Source organism: Rhinatrema bivittatum, chromosome 5 (assembly GCF_901001135.1).
Source record: "Rhinatrema bivittatum chromosome 5, aRhiBiv1.1, whole genome shotgun sequence".
NCBI lineage: Eukaryota > Metazoa > Chordata > Amphibia > Gymnophiona > Rhinatrematidae > Rhinatrema > Rhinatrema bivittatum.
Window position 1 is genome coordinate 360,559,296 of NC_042619.1, and position 24,319 is coordinate 360,583,614.

At 45.0% G+C, this 24,319-nt stretch overlaps 1 protein-coding gene across 3 annotated transcripts in view; it reads left to right on the forward strand.

Annotated features, from left to right (window-relative positions):
* The window catches only part of UGGT2 (UDP-glucose glycoprotein glucosyltransferase 2), a 1,031,439-nt gene that overhangs the window by 296,869 nt on the left and 710,251 nt on the right, over nucleotides 1-24,319 (forward strand). For all 3 annotated transcript variants that reach the window (XM_029604715.1, XM_029604718.1, XM_029604716.1), the window contains exon 11: nucleotides 2,820-2,911. In XM_029604715.1, the coding sequence (XP_029460575.1) occupies nucleotides 2,820-2,911 (92 nt within the window). The remainder of the gene's footprint in view (nucleotides 1-2,819; nucleotides 2,912-24,319) is intronic.

Below are 24,319 nucleotides of genomic sequence, written 5' to 3' on the forward strand. Positions count from 1 at the left end.
CGACCTCGTCCCCTGGGCTTTTGCTCATATGTGTCCGTTGCAGAAAGCTTTGCTATCCCGTTGGAAGCCAGTGTCGGAGCAGTTTCACATAGTCCTTCCGTTCTTGGTCTCTACTGTCGACGAATTACAGTGGTGGCTGTGTCTTCCTCATCTTCTGCAAGGATGCCTCTTCAAGCTCCACAGTGGACGATAGTGACCACAGACGCCAGCCTGTTGGGCTGCGGTGCGGTCTGCCTTTCTCAATCCACCCAGGGAACCTGGTCGCAGACTCAGTCTCGCTGGCACATCAATCGACTGGAAACCTTGGCGGTACGCCTGGCTCTTCAGGAGTTCCTTCCCCTGATCCACGGCAAGGCGGTAAGAGTCCTGTCCGACAACTCCACCACAGTGGCCTACATCAATCGCCAAGGGGGCACTCGCAGTCCCATGGTAGCCTTAGAAGCTAACTGTCTCTTCTCTTGGGCGGAGCGACACCTACAGTGCCTTGCGGCCTCTCACATCGCGGGCAAGGAAAATGTTCAAGCCGACTTCCTCAGCCGTCAGTCGCTCGATCCGGGAGAGTGGGAGCTCTCGGACGTGGCCATGGCTCTGAAAGTGGACAGGTGGGGTCCTCCTCACCTCGACCTCATGGCGACTCTGCGCAATGCCAAGGCCAATCGGTTCTTCAGCCGCTGGAGGGAGCACGGCGCAGAGGGCGTGGATGCTCTGGCTCTACCTTGGCCAGCGGACATCCTTCTGTACGATTTCCCCCGTGGCCCCTGGTGGGGAAAGTTCTCAGGAGAATCGAACTCCACCGGGGACCGGTGATTCTCGTCGCTCCCGAGTGCGCCTCGGTCATCTTCCTCGTCTCCTCCGGCAGGGGCCTGTATTTTTCGACCAGGCCGCTCGCTTCTGTCTAGCGGCCTGGCTTTTGAACGGCGTCGTCTGAGGCGTAAGGGTTATAAGGAGGAGGTCATCTCCACCCTGCTGCGAGCCCGAAAGCAGTCGACTTCTCTGGCCTATGTGCGCATCTGGAAAGTTTTTGAGTCCGTGTGTGCGGAGTCGGGTGTTCCGGCACGCTCCACCTCGATCCCTCTGGTTCTTTCCTTTCTTCAGAAGGGTCTCTCTAAGGGCCTCTCCTTCAGTTCTCTACGCGTTCAAGTCTCTGTGCTCGGCTCTCTCCTGGGTCGGGTGGATGGTCATTCCTTAGCTGCTCACCCGGACGTGATTCGTTTCCTGAGGGGTGTTAGACACCTCTGCCCCCCTTCTCGTGCCACGTGTCCATCCGTGGAGTCTCAACTTAGTCCTTCATGCTCTCTGTGCAGCTCCCTTTGAGCCTCTTCGCCACACTACGCTCAAGGATCTAACACTCAAAACTGTCTTTCTGGTCTCTATCTCTTCCACTCGCTGGATTTCCGAGCTCCAGGCGCTGTCATGTCGGGAGCCCTTCTTGCGTTTTCTGATTCCAGGGTCTCTCTCAAGACGGTTCCTTCCTTCTTGCCTAAGGTTGTCTGTCAACCAGTCGGTAGAACTACCCGCGTTCTCTCCGGAGGAGATTGCGGGTATGGCTGGTGGCGACCATCGTCGGCTAGATGTCAAACGAGCCTTGCTTTGCTATCTCCAGGTTACCAATGACTTCCGCGTATTGGACCATCTCTTCGTCCTTTGGAGTGGTCCGAACCGGGGTAAACAGGCTTCTAAGACCACGATTGCACGGTGGTTGAAAGAAGCCATTTATTCGGCATATCTTTGTCAAGGTCGTCCACTTCCTGAGGGTCTGAAGGCCCATTCTCTACGTTCTCAGGCTCCTTCGTGGGCGGAGAGTCAATCTGTCTCCCCGCAGGAGATTTGCAGGGCCGCCACTTGGACATCTCTGCACACTTTTGCTCAGCACTACCGTCTGGATGTGCACACTCCGGTTTTCGGTTCCTTTGGGCGGCAAGTGCTTTGAGCGGGACTGTCTCGGTCCCACCCAGTTTAGGGAAGCTTTGGTACATCCCACTGTCTGGACTGATCCGGGTACGTACAGGAAAGGAAAATTAGTTCTTATCTGTTAATTTTCGTTCCTGTAGTACCACGGATCAGTCCAGACGCCCTTCCCTGTCTGTCTTTCTGTCCTCTCGAAGCTTGTTTTCTTGCAGGTTCGCAGATTTTCATATTTCACTTTGTGCAAGATTACTGAGCAATTACACCGGAAGCCTTGGTCGTTTTTTATACCAAGTTTATACAAGAGCATATAGGTATACCATGTTTCTACATTATTCTATAGTTGCTCCTTTGAGCTTTATGGTTACTTGCTCGATCCTATTCTTGGGTTTGTTGTTTTCTGCTTTGACATACGTTATACTGAAGGGTTAGAGGATAGGCTCTGTCCTGATATAGGGCATCCTTCAAGTTTTAGTCTGTCTCCACCTGCTGGAAAGGAGGCTCAACCCACTGTCTGGACTGATCCGTGGTACTACAGGAATGAAAATTAACAGGTAAGAACTAATTTTCCTTTAACTTTGTATTGCTCATCTAATATTGGTTTATGTTTCACTTCTGTAACTTTCCATATGTAGTGGCATAAAATAGATTTCAGACATATAAAATGTATGATACAAAATATAAAGATTTATTTCATATTAAAGTAAAAAATGTTTATAATGAAAAGTTATGGTTCTAACCAGAATCCTTGATAGTAAAATAAATGACCATTCATTGCAATTTTACAAAATGTATAATTTATTACTGTAATTGTCAGGGTCTGCATTCTGATTTATTTTCTCCATAAAAATAATTAATATTGAACTAGAATGTTTGTTTGTGCTAACATTTTATAAATTGTTTTATTCTCTAAGCATTTTACAGAAATACTGGGAATTCAGCCTGGTGATGCAAACTTGTACATAAATGGACTTCATATTGACTTAGAAACTGGCAACTTATTTAGGTAAGTAAGGCATTCTTTTTTTTTTTTTTTTTTTTCGCGTGTTTTTTTTTAAATCAGGTTCATTCTATATAAACTTTTTGTATGGGTTTGATATATAGTAGTCCAGATCATGAGTTCCTCCTCCTATGCAGAGGTTGTAGCAGGGCCAAATTCAGGCAGTCTCCCTTCAATCGATATAGCTTCTGCCAGGTTCTCTTAGTTTTTCCAAAGCTGAAAATATACATTTCTAATCTATTAGTTACAAACGTCAATAACAGAAGCTACACTTGTATATGCATTAAATGTTATTTGAGATTAAAAGTGCCTCTTGCACTGTTAAGGATTTCTTTAAGAGAGAACCCTTTCTGCCTGAAGATTTTCCTATCCCCACGAGCTCTCGCTAGACATAAAAAATCATCAAAGGTTTTTTAAGAATATTACTAATTAAAGGCTGGCAAAATGGTCCTTTTAGAGATAAAATGGGAAAGTTAATTACTAGGAATAGGGTCAAGCAGCAATACAAACTTTTTTTTTTATTTAGTTTTTATACTGAAAAAACTCGTAGAGGGAAGTAGCCTTTTAAAGGCACTGGATCCTAAACCGTCCCCCCCCCCCCCCCCCATCTTGACTGCTGTCTCAGCAGCAGAGGCCAAGGGCAAGATTCAAGGGGCCAGGTTCCATCTTGGAGCCTTTATTTCCTGCATCCAGGACCCAGGCAGTGAGTGTTTCCCTGCATATCTGTGATTTCAGAGCTAGTGTTGGAGTGAAGAGCTGCTCCTGCTTTCTGGCCCTTCTCTTCTTTCGGCCTCTGTTGCCACTGGTGAGCTGGCAGGCAGGATCCAGGGAGGAAGGAGGAGAGTTTCCATCCCGCTGCCTTCCTTTTCTGTACCTGGGACCTAACAATGATGTCAGAACCAATGGAGAGGTGAAGACCCAGACCCTACCTAGGCATGGTGATTGTCTCTTTGGAAGCAATTTGGTGAATTTGAGGAGACTGTAAATTTCTTTGAGATGGGATGTTATCCTTTCCCTGCCCCTTAGTGAGAGAGGGTATGAGGATAGGAAATTCATTTAATGATTATATTCAATGATAATTATAGTTTCAAGTTATTTATTTATTGTATTTGATATTACTTAAATTGTAAGCTGCTTTGAATCCTTTTTAGAGGAGGGTGGCATATAAATATTAAGTGAAATGAAACTCTGCATAAAGCAGCATATTTGTAAATAACCCAGGAATTTGATGGAAAAGGAACTGGACATTGAAAACAGATTATACCAAACTCTGTCATACTGTAAATACACAGCAGAACTTGCTGATTTTATAGAAGGCTTTATTTATTGTAGGCAAATTGCTGGAGATTTAATATGGATAAGTAGTGGAAAATGTTTTTGGGGCATATGAATAGGTAATGCAAAATAATGTATTTTGAATGTATTAATACTTGTTAACGAGGAAAAAGATTTGGGTATTTTAATTAAAAATAAACCAGGAAAGAGAAAAGTTGAGTATCAGGAAATGAGAGCAGAGTGCAAGTTGTTATATCTTAAATGAGGAACAGAAGCAAAGAATAAAGATAGCATCTTATTACTGTGTAAGATATTTGACCACATTTGGAGTATAGAGTTTAATATTGGGCAACTGTCCTCAGTCTCAAATCTATAGACCTATCTACCACCCACACTAGATTTGCCTCGGACCTTCTGTCCTTCACAAGGCTGGTGAAAACCTGGCTTTTTGAAGCACTTTTGGGCTGCAGTCAGGAACATAGTCCTTGCTAACTTTGTACAGAAGTCTCTCAACCCACTACCAATACAATATCATTCAAACCAACTACCCTCATCAGGAATTGTCAGACGCATAGTCTGCTTTTGTGGTGTGGGATCCATGCAACTTCACAAGGTTCTGTGACTAAGGGGGCAAAGTTTATACATTGGATCGGGCCCTCTGCCTGACCTGGTGCAGCCATCAGCAGAGCAATCCCTGGCTTCCATCCACTTCCAGCGGCAGTAGGAGTCAGGTTTAAGCGAATGTCATCTCCTGCTGCCATGGGGCGCAAGATTGGCCCCGTGGAAGCAAGATATGATGTTGATTAAATGTGACTTTTGCTGCTGTTTACTGTCCATGCAAAAAAAAAAAAAAGAAAATGTAAAAGGGCCTTCAACCCGGTGGCCACCAGTGGAGCCCATCCTGATGGTAGCTGAAGGAGGAAGGCCAGAAGGCCACCACAGAGCCTATTTCATGGCAGCCAAAGGAACAGAGAAACCCATGGCAGCCAGCGGAGCTCATTTCTCTGGCGGCTAAAGAAAAGGCCAATTGGAAATGGGGAGGCCCTAAACCTGCACGTGAGCATGTGTTTGTGTGTGACTGTGAGAGAGAGTCTGCATGTGTGTGAGACAGAGCTTGCATGCCCTGTATGTGTGCATGAGAGACAGAGCTGACATATGTATGAGAGACCAAACCTGCATGCAAGTGTGTGGGTGTGTGAAAGAGAAGACAGTGTCGGGCGGATTTTAAAAGCCCTGCTCGCGTAAATCCGCCCAGATTTATGTGAGCAGGGCCTTGCGCGCCTATTTTCCATAGGCCGCTGGCGCGTGCAGAGGTCCCGGGGTTTTTCGAAGGGGCGTGTTGTGGGCGTGTCGGGGCGGGGCGTGGCATTTCGGGGGCGGGACCGGGGGCGTGGTCCAGGCCTCCGGACCAGCCCCCGGGTCGGAAGACGGCACGCCAGCAGTCCGCTGGCGCGCGTAGATTTACGTCTGCTTCTCGCAGGTGTAAATCTAGGGACAAAGGTAAGGGGGGGGTTTAGATAGGGCCGGGGGGTGGGTTAGGTAGAGGAAGGGAGGGGAAGGTGAGGGGAGGGCGAAAGAGAGTTCCCTCCGAGGCCGCTGCGATTTCGGAGCGGCCTCGGAGGGAACAGAGGCAGGCTGTGCGGCTCGGCGCGCGCAGGCTGCCCAAAATCGGCAGCCTTGCGCGCGCCGATCCAGGATTTTAGAGGATACGCGCGGCTATGCGCGTATCTTATAAAATCCAGCGTACTTTTGTTTTCGCCTGCTGCGCAAACAAAAGTACGCGATCTCGCTTTTTAAAAAAATCTACTCCTGTGTGTGGCAGAGCCTGCGTGTGTGTATATGTGTGTGTAAGAGAGGATAAAGTTTGTGCAGCCCTCCTTCTCCACTCCATGACAATCTTAGTGTGACTGGAAATCAAAAGATCCCATGTATGGAGAATAGGAGATTTTTTTTAATCCTTATTAGTTTTAATTCTTCGTTGGTATTTGATTTTCTGTTATTTTGAAATATTTTATTAGTGTTTGGGGAAATTTATAACATTAATTTAATTATTGGTTCTTCTAGTCATCAGATGTTTTGAAATATGCATTCTTTTTAATACTATGGTTTTACAATTGTTTCCTGATTTATATTTCGTGATTTTATTGTTTAATATTTTAAGAGGAATGATGTTTCTGTTTTTCCATTGTTACACTGCATCTGGCTTCTTGAGATTTTCAGTTCAGTTTTTATCTGCACATTTTTAATATATTTATAAATGACTAGAAAGGGCAGCAATGAGTGAGGTGATCAGATATACAGATGACACAAAATTATTCAGAGAAGTTAAATTACAAGCAGATAGTGATAAATTGCAGGAGGAGCTTGCAAGACTGGAAGATTGGGTGTCCAAATGGCAGATGAAATTGGACAAGTGCAAGGTGATTCATATAGGGTTTCATGTTAGGAGTTTCCGCCCAGGAAAATGATCTAGGTGTCATAGTAGACAATACATTGAAATTGTTGACTCTTGTGCTTATAAAAGCAAACAGAATGTTAGGCATTATTAGGAAGGGGAATGAGGAGTAAAACAAATAATGTCATAACACCTCTGTATCGTTTCATGGTGAGACCGCACCTTGAGTACTGTGTACAATTCTGGTCACCGAATTTCAAAAAAGATATAGTTCCACTGGAGAAGGGACAGAGGAAAGCGACCAAAATGATAAAGGGCATGGAACAGCTAAAGAGGTTAGGGCTGTTCATCTTGGAGAAGAGACGTCTGAGGGAGAATATGATAGAGGTCTCCAAAATCATGAGAGGACTAGAATGAGTATATTTGAATCAGACGTTTACTCTTTCAGATAACAGGAACAGAGAGCACTCCATGAGGTTAGCAAGTAGCACATTTAAAATAAATCAAAGAAAATTATTTTTCAGTCAACGCAGAGGATGTGGTTAAGGCAGTTAGCTTAGCTGGTATTAAAAAAGGTTTGGACAAGTCCATAAATTATTTGTGAAGTTGACTTAGGTAATGGCCACTAATTATTACCGGCATTAGTAGCATAGGATCTATTTAATGTTTGGGTGCTTGCCAGGTACTTGTATCCTGGACTGGCCACTGTTAGAAACAGGATGCTGGACTTGATGGACCCTTGGACTGACCCAATATAGCAACTTTTTATGTTCTTATTTATGTATGCTTTATGGTTTCTTGATGCTGCATTTGTTTCCAGCAGTTAACTGCCACCTGTGGGTATATTTTGTATAATCTTGGAGGTCTTGCATACTATCTGAATAAGATCTTGTATCCATTTTCTAAAATTGTTGATTGTAAGATGATTTTGCTGGATGGCTAAAACTGTCCAGGTCTTTCTTTATTCCATGTAGGGCTCTTAGGAGGAGTTCTTGTAGTGTCTTGTAGCCATGTTGCCAGATAAAGTTAATGTCAGATATGGGTATGCATAGTCTAGGGGTATGCTCTACTTCTTGGTTATTTATACAAAATTTGAAATTTGTGTTGGAGATTTTTTTGGCCCAGTTCTACTGGTGATGTGTGATCCAGGAATACATGATTGACAGAGAATGAAAAAATGCCTCTTTATTCTGTAGATGCAGCATTTCTATATGTAGAGAATCTGTATTTCTATATTTCTAAGTCCATATTTTGGGGGGGGGGGGGGTGAAGAATGGGGAGAGTGCTGTGGTCAAGGCGAGAGAGCAGTGAGCCCACTACTGCTAATCTGTGTCAGTCCAAGGAGAGAGGGGATGTTTGCCCCTCTTCCTCCCCCCCCCCCCCAGTCTGACCACCTTAACTTTTGCCCCTGAGGTGTAGGGATCACTTGCAGGGAAGAGGGAAGGGTGCACCATCAATTATTTTCATCCAGGGGCTGGCCCGTAGGACTGGCCCTGTATGCAGTTGTTTTTGTTGTTGGTAGGGGAGATGGTGGGTGGTGGGTGGGGTGCTAATTTCAGTTTTTGCACAGGGCACTAGTTAGCCTAGAGCCAAACTTGGTCAGAAGACTCTTGTCTCTAACTTGTCACTGTTTTATTGTAACTGTAACTATTTTATGTTTTGCACCTATTATTTGTTTCATTCACTGTTCCGTTTATCACCCCACTGTTTATTGTAAACCGGCATGATGTGCTACTCTCACGAATGCCGGTATAGAAAAAACTAAAATAAATAAAATAAAATAAACTAGACAGACTTTCCACTAGTGGTGTACAGCCATCTCCTTATGTCAAAATCACACCCAGCGATGTGTTTGTGGAGGTTGGAGGGGAAGTGAATACAAGGTTCAACTCAATCAAAGTCAGTCATGTAGTTGAAGTCAGTCATGGCGTTTCAGACTCTTCACACAAACTAGTAACAGATGACACAGATTCCTAGAGGTATATCTGTGTCTTACCTTTCCTTTTAACCATAGCATGTAGTAGAAAAAAGAGAAGGAAAAAGATAGTGTTGATTCAGTAGTGATCAAAACATCAGTGTAGGTTAAGTGTCAGCCTTGAGACCTCACCTCTTGAAATATTTTGCCAGCAGAAGTATTTATAACTTCAGCACCTAATTAAATAAAAAATAAACTGGACAAGTTTTTTTTTTTTTTTAAGAGGAAAAAGATATTGTAGAGTATGGTATAGTTTTATGTGAAGAAAAGTACTGTTCTAGCAATTCTGAGCCAAATACCATATTTGGGGTTAGGAAGGAATATTTTGTTAATATTCCGGAACTGGCTACAATAGGTAATAATTGTTAATCTTCCCCTGGATTGCCATATAGAGATAATGATTAGGCAATCAAAAGAAATTTGGACTTGAAACTTTTGGCTTTATTTCAACTCTAACCAACTTCTCAACTATGCGCAGGAGAAGGAACTCTTAGTTGTGGCTTTTATGGTGGAACTTTGAGAAATCCAATGAGCTGAAAGAAAATTGAGCTTAGCTTTAAAGGTTTCTGATAGCTACGGTACATATTTTTTTTCTATAAGGGTTTCACTACAGTTGTATTGCTACACAATGTCTCTTTTTTTAATCATAAATGATTGATTTGAAATAATGTGTTAGATTGGTTCTCACAGGACAAGCAGGATGGTTGTCCTCACAAATGGGTGACATCGAGGATGGAGCCCACCACGGAAAACTTCTGTCAAAGTTTAATAGAACTTTGACTGGCCCCTACTGGGCATGCCCAGCAAGGCACTGACCCTGCAGCCAGCAGGGGTCTCCCTTCAGTCTTCTTTTTCCGCGCAGCAGCAGTTGCCACGCGGTGAAAGGAGCTCTCTAACCACGTTCCTGACAGGAATTTGGAAATTAATTTCCTAAGAAAATTTGCCCCTCAGGGGTCTCCCTTCGACAAATTTTTTAGTCATCTTACGGAACCCGGTAAGTTTTTTGCCTTCTTCCATCGACTGCCGTCGAATTTGGCCCTCGAGGCCTGTTGGCACTTACCGATCCCCAGCCTAAATTTTGGCTTCCAGCCATGGCAACGGGGTTCCGTCGTTGTCCGGATTGTACCCGGACTATGTCCATCACAGACCCCCACAGGGTTTGTGTAATGTGTTTGGGTAGTGAGCATGATGTCCTGACTTGCACCAAATGTGCCTTAATGACACCCAAGGGTCGCAAAGCCAGGATGGAGAAGATGGGGCTCCTCTTCCATGCACCCACCCCAACGCCATCGATAGCATCAATGTCATCGGAACCGGCACCGTCGAAGTTGTACCATCATCGTCAACCCTCCGGTGACCCGCCCGCCATCGATCGCTTCTTCGGCCGTCGACTCCCGTCCCTTCCCCGGATGGGCGAGGGGATCGGAAGGAAAAGCACCGCCATCGACGGCACAAAGTCTCGGCCTGTCGAGGATCTACAGCTATCGACCTCTGCTCAAGCCGAGCCACCGACAAAGAAGCCGCGAACAGACTGGACGCCCTCCACGTCTCGTTCGCCGGCATCGAGGAAACCCTCCCCCTCTCGGGGTGTGGGGGCCGTGATCCCACCGGTTACGGTGGTCCCTCCGGCCCTGCCTCAGCCTCCCTCTCCCGTCGAGCCGGGTATGGTTACCCCTGGTCTCCGGGCAGAACTGGACCGGCTGGTCCAGGAGGCCATCGAGAAAGCGATGAAGAAATTACAACCCTCCATCGGCAACCGTCTCCGGCACCGGTTTCCAGTGCCAGCCCCGGCACTTACGCCGGCACCGGCTTCGCCACCGAGGAGGGAACCGACCACCGAGCCGTTGATACAAGCGCTAGCACCGCTACTGAGCCGCATGGAGGCACTCATGACGGCCCTTCCATTGGTGATTCCAGTGCCATCGACAACACCACCGTCTCCGACTGGTTTTTCATCGGCAGGAGAAACACCGTTTCGAATTCCCCCTTCCGGGGTAGTTCCATCGGTACCTTCTGGTATATCTCCACCGATTTATCCTTCGGCTCCATCGATTCCGCGCCAGGCACCGATTCCATCGGCAGCACCGAAGCCATCGATGCCATTTCTGGTTCCACCTACCGCACCGATTCCACCTCTGTTTCCATCGATGCCTTCAGAGCCTCAGCCAGGTCCATCAGGGCTACAAGCCCCACATGATCCCTACGATACCTGGGGTGATGATGATTCCTCTTCTGACACAGATTTGCCTTCGCCACCATCTCCTACAGAGAGTAGAAAAAGATCTCCTCCTGAGGATCTATCTTTCATTAATTTTGTGAAAGAGATGTCAGAAGTTGTACCTTTTCAACTACAATCTGAAGCTGATGACAGACACCAGATGATGGAACTACTTCAATTTCTGGATGCTCCAAAAATCATCGCTTCCATCCCTATACACCAGGTGTTTTTGGATCTGCTCAAGAAAAACTGGGAATCTCCTTCATCGGTGTCACCAGTTAACAAGAAAGCTGACTCCACATACCTTGTCCAGTCAGCACCAGGTTTCCAAAAACCTCAACTGGATCATCGCTCTGTTGTGGTTGAGTCCGCGCAGAAGAAGGCCAAGCGTCTTAAGCCGCACTCTTCTACCCCACCTACCAGGGACAACAAGTTCCTGGATAGTGTGGGACGGAAAGTGTATCATGGAGCTATGTTGATTTCACGCATAGCTTCATATCAACTTTACATGACTCAATACAACAGAGCCATCCTTAAGCAGATGCAAGACTATGCTGACACGTTGCCGGACCAATACCAACCGCAGCTTCAAGCCCTTCTTCACAAGGGATTTGAGGCAGGGAAGCACGAGATTAGGACTGCCTACGACATTTTCGATGCTTCCACGAAGGTTTCAGCCACAGCCATCTCAGCCAGACGTTGGGCTTGGTTAAAGTCATCCAACCCTTCGCCCAGAGGTCCAAGATCGTCTTGCTGATTTGCCCTGCTTAGGCGACAATTTGTTTGGAGAGCAAATTCAACAGATTGTGGCGGAGTTAAAAGACCACCATGAGACGTTGAAACAACTCTCATCTGTCCCACCTGAGGTGACCTCCAAGCAACCGCAAAAGAAGGACTCTAAGAAGTCGTTCTTTCGACCACGCCGCTACTACCCTCCGTCAACTAGGGCTCGTCCTGCACGGTCCTCTAACAGGCCTCAGCCTCGTCAGCCGAGAAAGCAAAGACCTACTGTAGCCCCACCTCCTGGGCCTGCGGCGGGCCTTTGACTTCCCTGTATTGAGCACATGTCAACTCCCTCTTCCACACATCCCTGTGGGAGGTCGGCTGTACCACTTCTTACCCCGTTGGAAACAGATTACCTCAGATCAGTGGGTGCTAGCAATTATCGCACAGGGTTACCACCTCAACTTCATAACACTTCCGCCAGACTCCCCGCCCCTTCAGGCATGGAGTCTAACCAGCCATTTGACTCAATTACATCAAGAAGTATCCCTTCTTCTACAATCAAATGCTATAGAACCCGTCCCTCCTTGTCAACAAGGGAAAGGATTCTATTCCAGATACTTCCTAATACCAAAGAAATCAGGGGGGTTACGTCCAATTCTGGACCTTCGGGCCCTCAACAAGTATCTGCAAAAAGAGAAGTTCAAGATGGTAACCCTGGGCGCCTTGCTCCCTCTGTTGCAAAAGGGGGATTGGCTGTGCTCTCTCGACCTCAAGGACGCTCATACCCACATTGCGATAACACAATCTCATCGCAAGTATCTGCGTTTTCTGATAGGCCACGACCATTATCAATATCGGGTACTACCTTTCGGGCTGGCATCTGCTCCACGAGTCTTTACCAAATGTCTCGTAGTAGTAGCAGCCTTTCTCAGGAAGGAAGGTGTCCACGTCTACCCCTATCTGGACGATTGGCTAATCAGGGCCTCCACCCCTCAAATTGCGCAATCCTCCCTAAAGTTGACAATTCACACACTCCTCTCCTTAGGGTTTCTTGTCAATTACGAGAAATCTTGCTTGGTCCCATCTCAGACCTTATCCTTCATTGGAGCAGACTTGGACACCTTACAGGCAAAAGCCTACCTTCCACTTCAACGAGTCCAAACTCTCATGTCTCTAGCTTGCCAGCTCCAGTCTCAACACACTGCCACAGCTCGCCAATTCCTCATCCTCCTAGGACACATGGCATCCTCGGTTCAAGTTACTCCCTTGACCCGACTAGCCATGAGAGTAACGCAATGGACTCTGCGACACCAATGGCTTCAAGCTTTCCAGCCTCTGTCCTACATCATCACAGTTACACAAGCGCTACGCCTGTCTTTAACCTGGTGGACGACTCAAGTCAATCTCCTTCAGGGCTTACCCTTTCTCCTCCCAGATCCACAGGTAATCCTAACCACCGATGCTTCCCACATCGGTTGGGGGGCCCATGTGGACGAATTACAAACCCAAGGGTTGTGGTCGCCAGAGGAAGCCGAACACCAGATAAATTTCTTGGAACTTCGAGCAATTCGCTACGCGCTCAGAACTTTCAAAGATCATCTATCAGATCAGATAATCTTAATCCAGACAGACAACCAAGTGGCCATGTGGTACATAAACAAGCAGGGAGGCACAGGCTCCTTCCTTCTGTGTCAGGAAGCTGCGCAGATTTGGGCAGAAGCCCTCTCCCATTCCATGTACCTCAAGGCCACTTACTTGCCGGGAGTAGACAATGTATTGGCAGACCAGCTGAGCCGTGTCTTCAAGCCACACGAGTGGTCACTCGATCCTCTGGTAGTGACCCTCTCTATTTCACAAGTGGGGTTTTCCCCGCATAGGACCTCTTTGCGTCCCTCAGAACCACAAAGTGGACAATTATTGTTCTCTCATTCGGAGCCAACACTCTCAGCCGAGGGATGCCTTCTCCCTCAAGTGGACGACAGGTCTGCTTTATGCATTCCCTCCACTTCCTCTTCTGTCAAGGACTCTCGTGAAGCTACGCCAGGACAGGGGAACCATGATCCTGATAGCTCCCCACTGGCCACGCCAAGTGTGGTTTCCCATACTCCAGGATCTCTCCATCCGCAGGCACATCCCTCTGGGAACGGATCCGCATCTGCTCACTCAAAACGACGGATGCCTCCTCCATCCCAACCTCCAAGCCTTGTCCCTGACGGCATGGATGTTGAAAGGTTAGTCCTTCAGCCTTTTAACCTTTCGGATTCGGTTTCTCGTGTCCTGATAGCTTCACGAAAGCCCTCCACCAGAAGATCCTATTCATATAAATGGAAAAGGTACACATCATGGTGCACTTCTCAGTCCCTTGATCCCCTTTCCTGTCCAATCTCTAAGTTCTTGGACTATTTATGGCACCTATCAGAATCCGGTCTAAAGACCTCTTCCATTAGGATGCATGTCAGTGCGGTAGCCGCTTCCATAAAGGTATAGCAGGTGTCCCTATTTCAGTACAACCCCTGGTGACACGCTTTCTTAAAGGCTTGCTCCATCTGAAGCCACCCTTACGTTCCTCCGGCCCCATCTTGGGGCCTTAATCTGGTTCTTGGTCGTCTAATGAAACCACCTTTCGAACCTCTGCACTCCTGTGAATTGAAGTATCTCACATGGAAAGTATTATTCCTATTGGCTATCACTTCAGCTCGCAGGGTTAGTGAGTTACAGGCCTTAGTCACCTATCCGCCTTACACTAAACTCCTGCAAGACAGGGCGGTGCTCCGCACTCACCCTAAATTTTTACCTAAGGTAGTTTCGGAGTTTCATATCAATCAATCCATCATACTACCTATCTTTTTTCCCAGGCCCCATTCCAACTCTGGGGAACAGACTCTGCATACCCTGGACTGTAAACGAGCTCTAGCGTTTTATCTAGACCGTACAGTTGCTCACAGGAAGAGCACTCAATTGTTTGTCTCCTTCCATTCTAACAAGTTGGGACAACCTGTGGGTAAGCAGGCTCTTTCCTCCTGGTTGGCGGACTGCATTTCTTTTTGCTATCAGCAAGCTGGCATTCCTTTCCAAGACCGTGTTAAAGCACACTCTGTGAGGGCCATGGCGACTTCAGTGGCACACCTTCGATCGGTGCGCTTCCTGACATCTGCAAAGCTGCAACCTGGAGTTCTCTCCATACCTTTGCAGCCCATTATGTTTGGACAAAGCTGGAAGACAGGACTCCATCTTCGGCCAATCTGTCTTGCGTAACCTTTTTCCAACCTGATGTACCAACACCCTTCCACCTTCCCGGTAGGGTGCGGATGCCCTTTCCCAAATTCCACCCCAGTTGTTGTGCCTGTTGCACGTCGTTGGGTGCATTTGGTGCAAGCCGGGACATCCTCAGCTCGGTACTCACCCATTTGTGAGGACAACCATCCTGCTTGTCCTGTGAGAAAGCAAATGTTGCTTACCTGATGTAACAGGTGTTCTCACAGGACAGCAGGATGTTAGTCCTCACGAAACCCGCCCGCCACCCCGCGGTGTTGGGTTCGTTTTAGTTTTTACTTTTTTAGGCACTGCCTGTAGCTTTGAAAATCAGACTGAAGGGAGACCCCTGCTGGCTGCAGGGTCAGTGCCTTGCTGGGCATGCCCAGTAGGGGCCAGTCAAAGTTCTATTAAACTTTGACAGAAGTTTTCCGTGGTGGGCTCCATCCTCGATGTCACCCATTTGTGAGGACTAACATCCTGCTGTCCTGTGAGAACACCTGTTACATCAGGTAAGCAACATTTGCTTTGTCTTGAGAGTTTATACTCTATACTATATGGCAGCAGGGTCAACATAATTGTTTTCTAAGTAAACAATTATGTTGACTACTGCTTTCCTACAAAGTTCATTCTGTGAAGTCAATGATATTAAGTACGTTAACAATTTGGTTATTGCCTACTTCTAGGCTTATGTACTACTGCAAAATAAGTTTTCTTATTTATGCACTCTGTTTATCAATCCATACATAGCCTTTGTTTAGGTGGAAAAATGGCTTGTAAGACAGCACATAATTATCTGAAACAATCCTATTTTGTTTTAGGTGTACAGATATATTTTAGCTTTCATATGAAATGACTGAACTTTCAGTGGTTTTCAAAAGTATGCAATGGGGAGATACCTGCTCTGTACTCATGCAGGACTTCCTATGTTATAGATGTCATTCCCAGCTGGTTGATTAAAGCTTTCCCTGATTTCTTTGTTCCTGTAGTCATTCATTTTGTTACATTATCTTTGTCAGAAGGGATAATTCCTGTAGGTCTGCCAATCCTAAACTCAAGAAGCCAAATATCGACCCTGCTCAGTCTTGTAATTATAGACCCAGTTCAAATCTTCCTTCTATTGCTGAACCGTTTAGAGAAATATGTATTAAATCAACTTTAATTTAAACCGTTTAGAGAAATATGTATTAAATCCTCCTCCACTTCCTATGCCCACCAAGCATCTGCCAGCTAGACTGTTAACCACCAACGAAAACAGACACACCAAAGATGGTGACACCATCTAAAACACATCATCAGAACAGACACAGATACCTAATAAACATCCCACTAATGAAAAATATCAAAAACATACTATGTCTCACCTTCCTCCTCATTAATGCTCAATCCTTAACCAAAAAATACATGTTAATATCTGACATACTACAAGAAAAAACCCGCGATTTCATCGCCATAACTGAAACCTGGTTCAAAAATACCGATCAAGTCTTACTGAACCAACTAGACAACTGTGCCTACGACACATTTTCAATCCCTCGCAAATCCCGAAGAGGAGGTGGTCTACTCCTTCTTATAAAAAAAACATTTCTCAATGAAAGTGATACCACACAACCTCCCAAAACAATATGAAATAGCTCTTTTCGACTCACAAAACCTGCAAATATGCCTAGTATACTGCCCACCCAAACTACGAGATAATGACATCTCTCCGCTCCTGGAATTCCTAATAACAAACATCAACATGAAAAAACCAACCATCAATCTTGGCGACTTCAACCTCCATTCGGATGCCAGCCCCAGATCACAAACTGCCAAAACCCTTCTAGACATGCTATCAAGTCTAAATTGCAACCTACAAGTGAACAACCCCACTCATAAAGCAGGACATACACTGGACCTGATCTTCACTAACAGCTATTTCTCACACATCCATTTCATACAGTCCAGTCCCCTGGTCCAATCACCTTCTCTTACAATGCAAGACACAAGCAAACTCCAACAAATCAGCAATAATTAACGAAACACAAAGATTCTTCAAATACCGACCACCTTTCCAAACCGATCTTCTCCAACAAGAACTGGGAAATCAACTAGCAAAACTCGACCTCTCAAATATAAATAACGCTATCCAATCCTGGTTTCAAATCACAGAAGACACTGCAAATAACATAAACCCAGAGAAATTCAAACGACTAAAGAATAAGAGAGAACAACGGAACCCTTGGTTCAACACCATACTAAGAAACATGAAATCTGACCTCAGGAAACTTGAAAAAGAATGGCAAAAAGACAAACGTCCCGTAACACAGCAGAGATACCGCACACAACGAGCCGCTTACAAAAAAATGATTCTGAACACTAAATGTGACTACTACGGTCAAAAAATAAAAAACTCCACCAACAAATCCAAATCTCTTTTCAACATAGTAAACAACCTCATCTCTGAAAACCTCAACTCCAACGTACCCGTAACCAAAAATTTAAGCCAAGATTTAGCCATGTTCTTCAAGAACAAAATAACCAAAATAACTGATGCCTTCAACACCCCCTTGATCATAGAAAATCAAATATCAACAAATAATATAACCCCATGGTCTAATTTCGAATCTATCTCCACCATGGAAACAGAAAAAATGCTGAGAAAAATAAACCCAGCGCGCCATGACCTGGACACCATCCCCACTCGAGAGCTAAAGGAAATCACTCACTCCATAGCTCCAACAGTCGCAGCAATTATCAATAAATCCCTTGATGAAGGCGAGCTTCCTACCAAGCTAAAAATCGCAACAATCAAACCTATACTAAAGAAGAAAAACCTTAACCCAGACGACTTGAACAATTACCGCCCAATATCAAACCTACCCCTCCTTGCTAAATTGACTGAGAAAGTTGTCCTAAAACAACTCAATGAACATCTTGACAACCACAAAATACTACATCCCACCCAACACGGCTTTAGGAAAAACCTCAGCACAGTAACCCTACCGCTCAACCTTTCCAATAATATACTAAGAGGTTTCGATAACAAAATAGGCCACTTACTGATCCTCCTCGATCTCTCCGCAGCGTTTGACACAGTTGACCACTAGAGGTTAATATCCAGCCTAGAAACCTTTGGGCTCGCAGGCAAAACCCTAGGCTGGTTCACTTCTTTCCTAAAAAACAGGTACTTCAAAGTCTCCATCAACAACAACTCATCCGAAGCCATCCCCCTTGAAACAGGAGTGCCACAAGGGTCTGCTCTCTCGGCCATACTCTTCAGTATTTACCTATTACCCCTTTGCCAACTCCTATCAAGCCTAATCATAACTTACTACATGTATGCTGACGACATACAACTCCTCATTCCAATCACTTCCACCATAGAAGATGCAATGTCACTAGCAGCCTCACACCTTGATGCAATTCGAAATATGCTAAACCACCTAAAATTGTTTAAACATGAGCAAAACCAAATGCATTCTAATCGTAAGAAAAAACTCAGAACCAAAATAGCAGACACAAAGACCCAGTAATGAAAAATAATAAGGATACAAAACATTTTTTGCTCTGCATACCTAGGAACGTTTGATATCCAGGTGTCCTGAGATTGTTCTGAATTAGCAGGAGGAGGGGTGGATTGCTTGGAACTTTCTCCTCTCTCAGTCACATACCAGCGCTCTCTCTCACACTGGCTCTCAATTACACACCTATACACACATGCTCTCAGTCACTCACATATACACATGCTTTTTCTCTCTCACTTATATAGGCTCTTAATTACACATTTACACACATGCTGTCTATCTTTTCACGCTTACACACACACACAGGCTTTCAATCACATAAATACATGCTGTCTTTTTCTCTCACACACAGACTCTCATTCACATGCTTACAAACATGTCCTCTCTTTCTCTCATTTACACACAGGCTCTCAATCACATACTCACATGCTCCATCACCTAAACCAGCTCTCAATCACACACAGATACACATGCTCTCTCTTACTTATACACACAGGCTCTTAATCATACATATACATGATCTCTCTCACACACAAAGGATCTCAATCATACACACATACTCTTTCACACAAACAGGTTTTCAATCACAAACTTACACATACAGGTTCCCAATCGTAAACTTACATTCATGCTCTCTCTCTCTCTCTCTCACAGGCAGGCTCTCAGTCACAGACATACTCTCTTTCACATATACAGGCTCTCAATCATTCACATACATGCAATCTCTCACTCACACACACAGGATCTCAAACACACATGCTTGCTCGCTCATTCACTCTCTCTCACCCACCCCCAACCCAGGAACTCGTGGCAGCAGCAGCCTCCTCCCAACGCTAACCTACTTCATTTTCAGCCCTCGCAGAGGAGGAGTCCCATCGGCCGTGGTTGAAGCTCTTCTTCATTTTCCTCCGAGCCGCGCTGCACAGTCTTCTTTTCTTCAGGCTGACGCTGACCACACTAGCATGGTCTCTTCTTCCCGCGCACGCACTCCCTGCTCACCACTTCCTCTTCCGGGCCGCGGGGGGCGGGCATGAAGAAGAGACCATGCCGGTGCCGCCGACTCCAGCTGTTCTGTCGCGTTCCGCCCGGGCTGACAGCATTTTAAGCCCGGGCAGAGGAGGAGTTCCATCGGCCGCAGGGGTTGACGTTCTTCTTCATTTTTCTGCGCGCCTCTCTTCTGCTCTTCGGGCCGACGCTGACCACACTAGCGTGGTCTCTTCTTCCTGCGCACGCACCCGATGCTCACCACTTCCTCTTCCGGGCCGCGAGGGGGGGGGGGGGAGAAGAGAGTATGCCAGTGCCGCCGACTCCAGCTATTCTGCCGCGTTCCGCCCGGGCTGACAGCATTTTAAGCCCGGGCGGAGGAGGACCGGGAAGCAGCTGGGTCAGCGGGGGACTGGAAAGTGTGGCGACACACTGATTTAGATTTGTCTGCGAGCCAGATGCAGCCATCAAAAGAGCCATATCTGGCTCGCGAGCCATGGGTTCCCGACCCCTGTCCTATAGAGATATAAATGCTTGACTACTATGAAAGCCTTATAGATAGGCGCTCTTTCTCTCTCCCCCTCACGAGATGCGAAATAGAAATTATCGCGGGGTGCGAAAAGTGTACTGTACCACGCAATATTACCGATGTGAAGCCCACCCATGGGCATGGTGCGGTAATTCTAAAATTTCCATAAACACGCCTCTTTTTCTTAGCACGGGCATTATCCATATGTCGTTATAATATTTTGATGAATCTAGGGGTAAGTTTGTACCTTAGACAACAGAGGGTAAAGTGACTTGTCCAAGGTCACAAGGAGCAGCAGTGGAATTTGAACCCTAGTTTCCCTGCTTCATAGCTCACTTCTCTAACCACTATACTACTCCTTGCATTTAATAGACAGTTTTAAGGCTTTTAAAGTGATGCTAAAATCATTCTTTTTTTAAGCGAGCGTATTTATGATTTTTTTAAGTGCTTCTCTGCTACTGGTGCCTTCTTGACAAGCTGTTGCATGCAATTTTACTACCGGTGCTTTTTTGACAAATTGAATGATGCAATTTTATGAAGCTGAGTATTTATTTTGTAATGTGATATTTTTGTAATGTTTTGGCTGGCCGCGGGATGTCCCGCAACAGGCTAAACTCACCCTGAACACAATTGACGTGGCCGGTATGTCATCTTGCTGCCTGCCTCTCAACTCTCCCCTAAGCATGCAGTGCACATGGAGCACCAATTCTTTAAGGCCCCACGGTGCGAAACAGACCATCAGCGCTCAGTAAGGACATCAAATGCCTGGGGTATTTAAACATCAGCCATGCTCCCTGCCTTGCCTCAGCAACAGGTTCTCTCCTGTAGTCTCTACAGTGCATGTTGCTTCCTGATCCTGCCTGCTGTGTTTCAGATCCTGCCCATGGAGTTCCTGACCCAACCTGCCTTGCCTTATCCAACCTGCCTTGCCTGATCAGCCTTGCCCTATCCAACCTGCCTTGCCTGATCAGCCTTGCCCATCCTGTCTCACTTCAACTAGCCTGCCTTGCCTTGCCCATCCTGCCTTGTCTCATCCAGCCTGCCTCACCTCTACTTCAGCATTGCCTTGTTCCTGCCTTTCTGCCTCGCTCCTGCTCCCTGCCTGTCCAGTCCCAGTCCCTTCTCTGCATAATCTTCTAGTATTGACCTTGCTACATACCTAGACCACTCTCTTGCCTGCCGCCCTCGGCTATGGATACTGACTATGTCTTACTTGCTGCCTGTCCTGACCAACAGCCTACACCTGGTAACTGTCTGATCGCAACCAGCCCTGATTTCAGCCTTGTTTTGGACTCCCTCTTTCTGACCACCCCTTGGGACACTCGCCTAAGTCCTGCCGGCCCCTGGAACCCAAGGCTCAACCTGCGGGGAATGGGAGTGATATAGATGAAGGTTCAGTTCAGTCCCAATCAGGGACGTGTCTGCTAGTTGTCAGTATGGGCCTAGTGGGTTTGTCTACTAAGCTGTTCCAGACACACCACAGCACAAGGACCCACAACTGCAATAATTTTAGACAATCCAGTTGTGTGAATTTCATGTTGTTTAGTATTGCTTTTATTTAGTTTTATTTTTTGTTGCTGTTGTCTTTTGTTCATCTGGATTTATTGTGTATGTTTCTTATGCATTACTTAAAGTGATTCATAAATCTTAATAAAGATAAAAAATAAAGGATGTAGTAAAAGCAGTTAGTGTAGCTGTGTTTAAAAAGGTATGGACAAGTTCCTAAAGGAAAAGTCCATAAATCATTATTGAAGTAGAATTGAGGAAATCTCCTTATCCCTGGGATAAGTAGCATTGAATCTTTCTACCTTTTAGGATCCTGCCAGGTACTTGTGACCTGGGATTGACCAATATAGAAACAGGATGCTGGGCCTGATGGATCTTTGGTCTGATCCAATTTGGCATATCTTATGTTCTTAATGTTTATGAAGAGTAAACACTGCATTCATATTGTAAAAATAAAAACTCTATTTCCTAAGCATTTATAGCCAAAATAGCAGAGATTGTAGACTCTGTAATGCAATGTATGCTGAAAACAATGGTCTTAGGCCAGAATTTCCCAACTAGGGTACCATCAAACCTGATCAGGTGTGCCATGGAAAAGTCATGACTACTTGTTGGTCAAATCCAGAACAGCACTTCTGCTCTATTCTCAGCATCTCATAGCAACATGAGTGTGGCTGTTAAACATGTAGAAGCTTCTTTCTGTGAATATTTGTAATCATTCGTGCCTCCTTTTCCTAGCTGCAGTATGAATCCTGGAGTGTGGTAGTTAATGAGCAGTATGCAGGATATGGATAGCTGGGCCCCACTTTGTTCAGCACACATACTGCACACAGCACCTGATTTTTCCCCTTCTGAGCTCACCCCTTTGAGTTCTTATTTATTTATTTATTTTATTTATCAAGTTTTATATACCGTCGTTCAATTTTGACATTTATTTATTTATTTATTTAAGACTTTTATATACCGGCATTAGTATGCAAACATCATACCGGTTTACATTGTAACTAAAAGACTGAAAATACAATTAACAGGGCGGGGGAGGAGGAGCACGTAAATACAAAGTGCAGAAGGTATTGAGGAAAAAAAAAAGAAAACATCAACTTTGAACGGTAACAGATAGGCTAAATACAAGAGACTATATACAATTTAAGTACCACTTATGTGAACAGTTTACAAAGTTTTGATGTTTAACAGAGTGTTCAAAAGATTCGTGCGAGTGATAACATAGTTATTGTATGCGTTATAAACATAGTTCGGATATCGAGCTATACAGGTTATATTACGTGCTTACATTGGTTCCATATGGTTGCATAGGGCAAGTAGGTAGGGAATTAATAAAAGAGAGTCATTGGGTGTTTTGGTAAGCTTTTGGTGAACATCCATGTTTTTAGTTCTTTTTTGAAGGTTTTTAAATGTTGCTGTGTTCTAAGTTCGGTTGGGAGGAAACACTTGAGCACTGAAACACTACTCCTCTTATTAAACGACACTTTGCTCAGAGGCTTTGACAATAGCCAAAGCTACCTACTAATCCTCCTAGATCTATCAGCCGCATTTGATATGGTAAACCACACAATCATTCTCGACCGTCTGACTGAAATAGCTGTGAAAACTCAACAATGGTTCTTGTCTTATCTATCACACAGAAGCTACCAGGTAATAATGAACAATACCCTCTCGAAGAAAATAAACCTAAACAATGGAGTTCCCCAAGGCTCAGCACTATCCGCGACGCTCTTTAACATCTGCCTTCTTCTGATATGTCACTTTCTAGCTGCTCTTGGGCTGACCCACTTCCTATATGCGGACGATATCCAAATACTAATCCCAATACATAATATATTGGAAGAAACCTACAAAAAAGCAGCCACGTATCTCACCGAAATAAAGCAACTACTAACCAACATGAAACTCATAATAAACATCGAAAAGACAGAAATAATTATCCTGGATAGAAAAAACAACCCATCACCCCCACCACCACTCAACATAGAGAACCAAAAGGCAGCAATTTCCCCTGTCACTCATGCTCTCAACTTAGGGGTCATCATCGACAGTGAACTATCCTTCAAGAACCCACATTACTACTAAAATTAAGGAGGGATACCACAAATTACTAACACTAAGATGACTAAAACCTTTCCTAACCCCAGACGACTTCAGAACAGTCCTACAACTACTCATTTTCTCCATCCTGGAGTATTGCAACTCCTTATTATTTGGCTTACCACTCTCCACCATCCGCCCACTCCAAATCTTACAAAATACAGCCGCCAGAATCCTAACAGGAACAAAAAAACACGGACATATTATTCCATTTCTTATATCTCTACATTGGCTCCCAATAAAATTCCGAATAGATTACAAAATGCTGACCATACTACACAAGCTAATACACGAAGAAAAAACTGACTGGTTAGGTACAGCGATAAAACTCCATAAAATACAGGATAGACTATAAAATACTATCCATAATACACTAAATAATATATGAAAAACAAACAAATTGGCTAAATGCATCCATAAAACTCCACTTACCCAACCAAAATCTCCGTTCAGCTAACAAAGATCTATTAAAAATTCCACCAGCTTGTCACAAACTTACCTCAATTTGGAAGAGAGCCATATCCCTAGGAAGCCCCGAACTATGGAACTCCCTCCCAACTGAACTGAGAACACAACACAATATAAAAATCTTCAAAAAAGAACTAAAAACTTGGATGTTCACCAAAACCTACCAAAACAACCTATGACTCTATACTACATCCTCCCTCCCTATCAGTCCTCATAAACATGCAGACCCAATCTAAAACACGTATGATAACCTGCACAATTGCAACCAAGCTATGTATATAACGAATAAGATAACTATGTTAACAAGCGTATGAATTTAACAAGCGTATGAATGTTTGAACATTCTGTTAAACATCGAAACCGTTGTGATGGCGAAACCGAACAGTATATAAAGCTCGACAAATAAATAAATAAATACACCGCAATGAAACCTCTGCTCAACCAACAAAGGCCTCTTTACAATTCCACCTGTTTGAC